The 10,772-nt window shown below is 33.5% G+C and overlaps 1 protein-coding gene across 1 annotated transcript; it reads right to left on the reverse strand.

The window, feature by feature from the left end:
* Positions 1 to 1,806: 1,806 nt before the first annotated feature.
* Positions 1,807 to 7,979, reverse strand: LOC145567837 (tetraspanin-10-like). The gene is made up of 9 exons (XM_081627243.1): positions 7,724 to 7,979; positions 7,382 to 7,494; positions 7,226 to 7,280; positions 7,077 to 7,132; positions 6,557 to 6,573; positions 3,064 to 3,136; positions 2,591 to 2,716; positions 2,421 to 2,496; positions 1,807 to 2,216 (listed from the first exon to the last, which is right to left on the reverse strand). The coding sequence occupies exons 1-9, from the start codon at positions 7,784 to 7,786 to the stop codon at positions 2,151 to 2,153; spliced, it is 645 nt and encodes a 214-aa protein (XP_081483369.1). The 5' UTR covers positions 7,787 to 7,979; the 3' UTR covers positions 1,807 to 2,150.
* Between the last annotated feature and the right edge of the window lie 2,793 nt (positions 7,980 to 10,772).

Consider the following 10,772-nt stretch of genomic DNA (forward strand, 5'->3'; position numbering starts at 1 on the left):
TAATAAGTCAAGTTTGAATTATTCTTAGTCCAACTCTCAAGTAATGAACAAAAGAGAGACAACTCAAACAAGTGTTACAAGAGACATGATTGAATTATCGTGTGGATGCCAATTAGCTTATTAGGTTAAAGTGATAGGGGGTTGTGCCCAAAACCTGAGATCGAATCTCATTTACAACATTGTTCTTCTATCTGTTAGATTGTTTCAATTCGGTTTTACTAATTTGGCCAAAATCAATTCAATTCAAGTTGGAGATTCTATCCGAGTAAATTTGAGTCAGGCCAAAAATTTTCAAGTAAGGGTTGCAAATCTTGTAATGACAAACTGACAATCCTTTGTATATATGGGCCCTAAGTGAAACATTAGATAGTGGTCCTTAAAAAATGTACATATATATCCAATGTCCTAGTAGTGTTTTGAGTTCGAGTCTCTTTTGAATTTTGAAGAGTTAAAATCTTATACGTGGTCCACTATTGATGAAAATCATAACAATAAGGTCAATAACATCACTAAGCAATTTAGTGAAAATTTTTAATTATAAGAGACAATATGTAGTTTATTTAAAAAAATTCATATGAGGCATAAAACCAAAGAAAGGAAGCACAACAGAAAGCGAATATAAAAGAACAAGCGAAAAAAAAAAGACTAAACGTGGTAAAGTCATGCCCCTTGTATCCTCCTCTAAAATAAACATTACTCCGTATTAATCTAATATATATATAAATAAAGTAGGCATTTTTCGGGAGCATTTGACGCGCCACATAAGAAAAGGTATTATTTTGTCCAATGAAAAATTAGATTAATAATTTATTTTAGAATTAAAAAATTTACTCGCCACCTAAGCAAAAGTGACGAATAAAATTTAAGAATTTTGAAACATAGGTAAAAACAACGAATAGTGAATAATTAAAATTTAAATTACTTTTAAAAACCAATAGTTATCTTCTCTAAAAGAAACAATGTTGTAAAAGTCTTATTATAATAATGTACTCATCGAGACGAATAAAACTAAATCTCATATGACTAATTTCCAATAATATTTTATAGTTAAACAATTATAAATGAGACTAACATTTTAAACAGAACGAGTATATTAAATAAACGCATAGGCAAAAGACTTATTTTGATCAATTAAAAAACGAGATTTGTCATTTCAGTTTTGAATTAAAAATTTAAATTGTCACATAAGCAAAATTAGTGAATAAGGTCTGGGATTTTAAATTCAAGCGTCAGTGCGTCACATAAAATAAATAAAACAACAAAAGATAACTTTAGTGTTAAAATTAAAAAAAGTATCTTATGATATTAGGAATTTTATCCATATAACTAATGAATGATCTTCATAAATATACACAATTTTAAATTAAATAAAATAATTACTAGAACCGTACATCGCACGGGCTTAAATCTAATAAATTCTAATTGAGAGTCATGAAAAACCCTGCAATTGGCCAACCAATCCGCCGCTCGATTTCCTCCTCAAAATACACCCCATCTCAAATTAAAAACATAAACTAACTTTACAAATATATCCTTATCATAATCTTATACTTCTATTAGATCTTATCATAGTTTGACAGTACAAGTGTACAACTTCTTTCCAAATGCAGTATAGATAAATAGATAATGTGTGTCAAAAAAAAAAAAAAAAAAAAAAAAAAAAAAAAAAGATAATGGCTTAATTCAAGATAGTGGGATCATAATGTTTCATAGCTAACGTATTCATCTTGACTAAATATTTGCACCCTTTCCCTAAATAATAATATAGCATATATATATACAGCATATGAAAAAGAGAACACCACATTGAACAATGAATTACTAAACACATAATCGATGCCCAAAAGAACAAAGGCGAAAGAATAATACAGTGATGGCTGGAAAATTTTACGACCAAAGTTTAATAGCCATTGAAATACTAATATCAATCTTGATCTTTAATCTTAGTAAATTAGTCATTTCTCCCAATTTTTCCCCCTAAATTTTAATGGTTAGAGTATTTTGAATGAGTCAATATTAGTAATATACTGCGCGAGAACAATAATACATTAAATGAAAAGATTTCTCTTATCCAAGTTCTTCACTAATCTTCAAATATACTGCTTGATTGTGTTCTTGTTCAATCCCCGTAACTGATCACTGTCTTTTCGTCAAGCTTTCGAGCAACTAGAGGCAGCATTTCGCCTTGCACAGCATCCCACAAAGTACACTATTGACTGATACAAGAAAAAGTGGAAGCAAGAAATGAGAAAAAAAAAAAGTAGACAATTTGTTTCCAAGTCCTTTATGATGATGATGCATGCATGTTTATGATTGGAGAACAAGAACTTATATATTATGTACACAGGCTAATATTGAGCTATAGAAAACATATACGAGTATATTCATTAAGTGTCTAGTATTTGACTTCTATATCTTACCAAAACAACGAAAAGGACCACGTTGAATATTGCAACCACCCTCCACTCAGTTTTCATGTACTGAGCAACTCCTGCCCTGAAAAAGTACAAGCAAAAGCATTATAATTAACAAACAAATCGAGTTATAATAGAAAAGGATATGCAAGTCCTTTAAGGCGAATTACACTTACTTGCAGGAATCACAATTGTAACATCTAATGGTCTTCTTGTTCTTGTACAACTTGCAATCTTTGTTAGAACTAGCCGGATGATAGCTCAGATCATAGTATGAAGCATTGACAGCAGGATAGTCACACCTAACAGGTGATAGAAAACAGGCTTTTAAAACGCTAGGCTAAAGCAGTGTCACAGACATCCCTCACATCTATTGCAATTGAGTACTTGGTTAATGATGCTTTACAATACACAAAAGCAACAAGAAATAGCCCAACAAACACACAATGAACAATTAAAAGTTCCAACGACTGAGTTCAGCTTCCAGCGAGTCCCAAGTAATACAGGTCAAAGATATAAAGAACAAAGCAAGTAATTTCAATTTGAAACAATGTTCAATAATTGTAGCCACTAAAAATGGAGAGGGAAAAATTAAATATTTGCTTCTGAAATTTTGACTACCAACTAAACGAGAGTATTAGAAACTTACTCAGATGGTGGCCTGCAACAACCAGCCTCGATAGGAGTCAGTTTTGCTGCTTTATACTTCTTCAAAGTCTGTACTGGATACAAAAAGATTATTGTAAACACAATAGTTATTTGTGAATACCCCATTCCAAAAGATCACATTTATTTTATATTTGTCAGTGCCAAGAAAAAACCCCTTCTTTCCAAACTCCCTCTGATACAAAGTTACATTTTACATTTGGCCCCATTTGGGTTAAAGCTTGATAATTTTGGGTGTTGACTTTTCAAATGATGTACTGATTAACATAATCATCTCAACAATACGTTCACAGAAAATATGTATATGCTTTACTTCAGCATAAAAACTAATAATAATCCAGCCAAACTGAGACATGCTAATATATGGATTTTGGACTATCACTGTTAGTCGGTTTTTTATATAAAACACAGATTCAATTAAGAGCAATAAAGCTCACTAAAGTTGTATGGTTTATCACAAACCTAAGTCATGTGTCAATTGGCAATGATTTACTATATAGTGTGAATTATAAATTCGAAATCAGAAATCCAAAATGATCAAAAAGCTTCCTAGGAAAACCCAAGTATATATTACTCCGTACTTAGGATTAGTAGATGTCAACTAGTTTAGACAATTGAAGTCTTAGAGGTGTAACAAAGCCCTGGGATCAAAATCACTTTGTGGCTCCCTAGTCAATCAATCAATCAATCAATCAAAGCCTTAATCCCAAAAGTGGGGTCGGCTAACATGAACCAAATTTGATTATTCCGTGTAGTCATCAACATAAATCTTTCTCCTCCATCCCTTACGATCCAAAACTTCATCCTCACGTAAATCCATGCACTTCATATCCTTCCTCACTCCTTCCAACCAAGTCATCTTTGGTCTCCCTCTTCCTCGTTTAATCCCTCCATGGTCCCACTCTTCCACTCTTCGCACCGGTGCACCCTCGGGTCTCCGTCTTACATGTCCAAACCAACGCAGACGATTTTCCCTTAATTTATCTACAATGCCCGCCACACCTACTTTCTTGCGAATAACCTCATTTCTGATTCTATCTCTTAAAGTGTTTCCACACATCCACCTTAACATGCGCATTTCCGTAACCTCCATCTTTTTAATATGCTCTTTCTTAGAAGCCCAACATTCTGTACCATAGAGCAACACTGGTCTTATGGCAGTCCTGTAGAATTTTCCCTTCAACTTTAAGGGAATGCTGCGGTCGCATAACACTCCCGTGGCCGCTCTCCATTTAAGCCACCCTGACTTAATCCTGTGGGTCACGTCTTGATCAATGTCACCATTCTTCTGGATGATCGACCCTAGGTACTTAAAACATTCACTCATGGTCAAATCCTTTCCATCCAAACTCACCACTTCATTGCTTGTCCCCCTCTGAGTGCCAAAACGACATACCAAATATTCAGTCTTACTCCGACTTAGCTTAAACCCTCTAGATTCCAACCTTTGCCTCCATTGCTCCAACTTGGCATTAACCCCATCCTTAGTCTCATCCACCAAAACGATATCATCTGCGAACAGCATACACCATGGAACCTCATCTTGAATTGGTCTAGTTAATTCATCTAGAACCGTTGCAAAAAGAAAAGGGCTTAATGCAGACCCTTGATGCAATCCGATTGTAATAGGGAAATCTTTTGTCAACCCTCCGCATGTCCTCACATTTGTTGACACATCCCGATACATATCCTTAACTAGGTCTACATACCTTCGTGGGATACCTTTCTTCAACATTGCCCACCAAAGTATCTCTCTTGGCACCTTGTCATATGCCTTCTCTAAATCAATAAAGACCATATGAAGATCTTTCTTCTTTACCCTATAAAACTCCATCATTTGTCTTATCAAATGGATTGCCTCCATAGTAGATCTCCCAGGCATAAAACCAAATTGGTTATCTGAAATGCTTGTGCATGCCCTCAACCTTTGTTCAATCACCCTTTCCCACAACTTCATAGTATGGCTCATAAGCTTAATTCCTCGATAGTTAGAACAATCTTGAGCGTCTCCTTTGTTTTTATAAACCGGGACCAAGGTGCTCTTCCTCCAATCTTGTGGGATCCTTGTAGCCGTCCATATCTTGTTGAAAAGGTTTGTTAACCAATCAATACCAATCTTACCCAAACACCTCCACACCTCTATCGGTACCCCATCAGGGCCAACCGCCTTCTTAGGTTTCATCTTCCTCAGTGCAATCTCCACCTCTACTCTCCTAATCCTTCGCACATACTCCATGTTGATTTCTTCATCACTCATAGAGGTATCTCCTATCACAACTCCAATACTTCCATTAAATAATTCATCGAAGTACCCCTTCCACCTGTCCTTGATGCCCTCCTCTTGCACTAGGACCATTTGGTTCTTATCTTTGACACACTTCACCATGCCAATATCCTTCCTTGCCTCTTGTCTTCTCTTTGCCATCTTATAAATGATCCTTTCTCCCTCCTTGGAATCAAGCTTTTCATAAACCTCCTGATATGCCTTTTCTTTTGCTTGGCGAACAGCTGCCTTTGCCTTACTCTTAGCCTCCTTATACGCTGCAAAGGTTTCATCACTCCTACATTTTCCTAAGGCTTGATAGCATTCCCTTTTTTGCTTAATTACTGCTTTCACCTCTTCATTCCACCACGAAGTATCTCTCTGTACCGAAGTTCTTCCCCTTACTTCCCCTAAGACCTCTTTGGCCACTCTTAGGAAACAGTTCTTCATTCGTAACCAAGTCATGTCCGGATCCACCTCTCCATCCCAATCCGCTTCTTCAATTACCTTTTCTGTAAAAACCTTAGCTTTTGCATCCCTTAGGGTCCACCATCTTATCCTTGGTTCTTCTTGTCTAACTTTTTTCTTCGCCTTCTCTTTCAGACGAATAGTCATTACCAATAGCCGGTGTTGGGTGACCACACTCTCCCCTGGGATAACCTTACAGTTTATGCAACTTTGTCTATCTATGCTCCTTGTGAGCAGGAAGTCTATTTGAGTTGCATTTGCTCCATTCCGAAAAGTTATCAAGTGTGAATCCCTCTTCTTAAACCAAGTATTAGCCAAAATTAAATCATATGATTGGGCAAAATCCATAATAGCTTCACCACCGGCGTCCCTCTGCCCATACCCAAAGCCTCCATAATCTCATTGCCTATTTTAATTTTTTTACTATCACAGTTGACTTTCCTTCCAGATCTTCCCATCACACTAGAATTTGTTTTTTTAAAATTTATAAAGATCCAAAAAGAAATCAAGTTGATCACTTCAGCCAAGGTCATCCACATTAACCTTTTCACCAACCTACCAAGCCACCAACTACCCATGGATCAAGTGAAGATTCTAAGAAGACCTATAGGGCTTGGTAAGGACGTCTTATAACAAGAAAAAAAAAAGAGGTAACAACAATAGTAGTTTTGTCTGTACGAAGACTGCTATCACACATAGGAAGGAGCTAAAGTGATAAATCATGATGAATTAATGAAGGGTTCACCTTCACCACTTCCATGTCTGTACATCCAATAAAACAAGCGTCCTCATTTTCTTTTAATAAAATTAAAGTTTAATTAACCCCGTCCAAAGGAACTATCCAAACACTAAGGACTAAAAAAGCACAATCATAACACACCAATTTGTTACCATTCGCAACAAGTTACAATTTCTGACATCAAGTGGACATACAAGGAAAGATTAACATCTGGCATGAGTTCAAAACTTCCAAGTATCATTAACCAGCTAAATTGAGCTGATCAATTAAAAGTTTTCAACTACAATGCACCAAGAATGACATTATAGCAATAATACATCTACAGTTACTACAAAGACTCAATCAATCAAAGCCTTAGTCCATAAGTGGGGTCGGCTACATGACTACAAATACTCAAAACAAACAAATTCTCACCACATTAACTATAGTGCTAACAGTCTAGCACAAAGCTACCATCAACCCTTGTAATGCCTAACTTAAGCTAATTCAAGAAACAAATAATTACACTTGGAAGAAAAAAACTTACGCCAATACGGTGAAGATCAAAATGGCGATGAGTATCAAGCATAACAGTGTCAAATACTAAAAAAAGAACAAAGGTCAAGGAAACCTCATAACAGCAAAATCAATGGAATGAACCCTATTCATTCATTAAGAATTCAAGACAAAGGATACAATCCATAATAAGATTGAGTTGTTCTTCCATGCTCCCACTAACCCAATTAATGATCTGTAAGCCAAAAAGGATATTAAATTCATCATCAAATATACCCAAATATGCATTTTTTAATAAAAAAATAAAATTAAATTAAGAAATTAACAAGGGTTTACACTACAAGTATGATAGCACCAAGGCCTAAAACAGGAAAAGTGAGAGATTTTCTGCAACCATCAGTATGACTGCTCATCCATATTCCGAATCCAATTACTCCCAAAGCTATAAGCTGCATCACATCACATAATCACAATTTAAGCAAACCCCATTTCACAAATTAGCATTGAATTAACACCCAAAAGTAGAAAATTAACCAGATTCAAAACAAACCCATTTCCCAAAAATAGAAACCCATATCAAATAACCAACATTAAAAGCACCCTAAAACAAAAAATTCAACCTATGAAACACATACAGAAATACTCCCTAGTCACTACTCGGTCAGGCTTAATTGTTACCGTGGTTAGAAAGTTGATCCATTTAATGACAAAGGTGCTAGTTCCTGCACCTTCAGAACCCATCTTCTCTGAAACAGAAGAGAGAGAGGAAATGGAAAGAAGCCGTTGAGTTAATTAAATTAAGTTGAATAGAAGAGATTAGAATAGAATATGAGATGGGTCCAAAAAAAAATAATTTTTTTCAACTTGTTTTCTTGTTGTTTGATGGCGCTTGCATTGTACTGCAAGTAGAAGTTTCAACTTTCAAGTTTGTATCTTGGAGTTGGAACTTAGAAGGAACAACAAAGGAGGTATGTTAAGGAATTTGGAAGTATTGTTAGGGGTATTTTAGTCATTATGGTGATAGCGGGAATATAGGTGCATCTACAATCTAGATGTGTTTTTGTTACAATTACAATCAGGGTAAGTCCAATTTTTAAATGTCTTCACTTAAATCTTGCTAATGAATGCTCTTAGGTGTTGGATATGAATTTAAAATATTGTCTAAAATAATATTAATTTGGGAAAGCATGATAAAATTACGCGTCGATCAGTGTAATTAATGTTCATTTTAATTTAATCTTTCTACTTTTAGCTAGCTTATCCAACGCCTCCAGGACATTTGTTAGCTTTTACCTTTTTTATATACGGAGTACTCCGTATTTTATTTGATCTATTTAACCATGTTGCCTTTTATATGTTTGTTTCAATGTATATTTTTGTAATACAGAGTAATAATGTGTAAATACGGAGTAATAATCGATAAATGAGCTTAAAAAACATCAAATTATAAATGAGCTTAAAAATCAAATTATACAACTAAAAGAAAGTGAGTCTCATGTGAAAAGAAAAAAAAAAAAAAAAAACCGAAAGTCTATAAAAAAAACGCATCAGTGGTGGAACAAAATTATTTTAACAAAAAATATCGTACAGTACAATATATAGAATCAAAATCAACTAATTTAACCAATCTAGAGCTGGGAAAAAAACTTTAGGTTAGTGTTATTAACTAAGTTCCCAACAAAAGCGCTTAAAAATAAGGAAAGAAAAAAAAAATCAGGGTCAAAAAAGCAAGAAGATTTGCTTAAATTTCGGTGCAAATTTCGAAAATTGACAAACCAATAAAAAATCAACTTTTTGTTTTTTTTTTTTTTTTTTTTTTTTTGTAAGTAATAAAAAATCAACTAATTTAACTAATCTAGTCTAGAGCTGAAAAAAAAGTAATGTAGTCAACAAGAACATAAAGTTTCTCGATACAAGGACGAATAGGAACGGTGACCCATTTAATATTCTACGGTAAATTTCAAAGATTAAAAGGAAGAAACAAACACCACGCAAAAGTTAAGTATTTAAATAAGGGTAATGTTATATGTAGCTTTAACAGCTATATATAAGCATTAAATATATTCTTGAAAATTGTATAAAATTATGAATTTAAGACAAAAACACGCGTAAATAAGTGTTTATATTTTGATGATTTCTTAACTTTTTACGATTTTCAAGTGTAAATTTAATGCTTATATGTAGCCATAAGGGCTAAAAATGAATACTATTAAATTCAGAGAAAAAAAGTGACAAATTATGAACAAACATGGATTCTTTTAGCATAGGGGCACATTATTATTTTTTTTATTATTTTTTAAAGATAAATATGAAAATGGAAAATGTAAGAGGATCCTTACATGATAAATTTTGAATTTTAAAAACATTTTCAATAGTTATAGTTGGAGGGACTTGCTTGCTCTTTTTAAAGTTTCTTGCTACTAGCATCTTCAAAGGATGAAGAATATTATTCCGTACGTAGCAAATTATATCAGAAAAGATTTAACATACATACAGCAATTTAGTAGCCATTGGGATACAAATAATTGAATGCTGATTTCCCTAAAAATTGCTTAATTGTAAATTAATTCTCTATTTGCTTAGGGCTTGTTTGGCATTGTTTTTTGTTTTCAGTTTCTAGTTTTTTTGAAAACCAAAAACCAAAAACAGGAAACAAGAAAAAGGTGTTTTCACTTTTCTGTTGTCTTTCAAAATTATCATGATTTTAATAATTTTGACTAATTTTTGATTCATTATATGATATATATGATATGATTTCAAAAAACTAAAAAACAGAAAACCGTAGTGATGCCAAACGAACCCTTAGGTTTTAAATTTTAATCCCACAATATTGTCCACGTAAGATTTGTATAAGCTTTGTTTGTGTCTATACTTATAAAACCGCAATCGATGTTTGTGTCACTTATTAAGATGTTGTATCTTATCACACAAGTCTCACAACTAACAAATCTCAAATAAGATTATTTTAGGAATTTCTTTTTTTTTTTTTTTTTTTTTTTTTGAAAAAATTATTTTAGGAATTTCTAATAGAGTTGATAGATTTTTCATATAAAGAAAACATACAAAATCATGTTACATAGAATTATTTTAGGAATTAATTTCAAAGATGATAGATTGTACGTGTTAGGGTTCTCGAGTTACATGCACGTAGAACCTTCCGCTTCGAATATTAGGAAAGTCTTGGATAACAAAGAACTATACTCCGTAATTTTTATTTGGTGCTAACATAATTAACTATATGATAATCCGTAGATTTTTTTTTTGTTTTTTGGTAAGTAACTATATGATAGAATTAGTTCATATCATATAACTTTACTTAATTAGATTAAATTACAATAATTTTAAGAAGTTACCACCGCCCTAGATTGTATTACCGACCCAAAAGCTATATAATACATGTACATACATTTTAGTTTCACATAACTTCAATTCATAGCATAAGATCTTTTTTATTTGTAACAATTATCCATATTATTTCATTGCAACCATAATTTCTCACCATAATATGGAAGTTCATCCTACCCTCTCTCAATCTTCTCAACAATTTTCAAGCATGGAAGTTAATCATGAATGTACTTCGGAAGTCGTAGAGCTAGCAAGAATAACTGTGGACATCTTAAGAAAGTTAACCAATTGGGGCGAATACTCCAAGTACCATGGCTTGGATTCCAAGGAAGGGGACAAACTCATGGACACCCTAGCCAAGACCAAAGGCCGCCTAGCCGAG

The sequence above is a fragment of the Chenopodium album genome, chromosome 2 (assembly GCF_948465745.1).
Source record: "Chenopodium album chromosome 2, dcCheAlbu1.1, whole genome shotgun sequence".
In the NCBI taxonomy this organism is placed as follows: Eukaryota; Viridiplantae; Streptophyta; class Magnoliopsida; order Caryophyllales; family Amaranthaceae; genus Chenopodium; species Chenopodium album.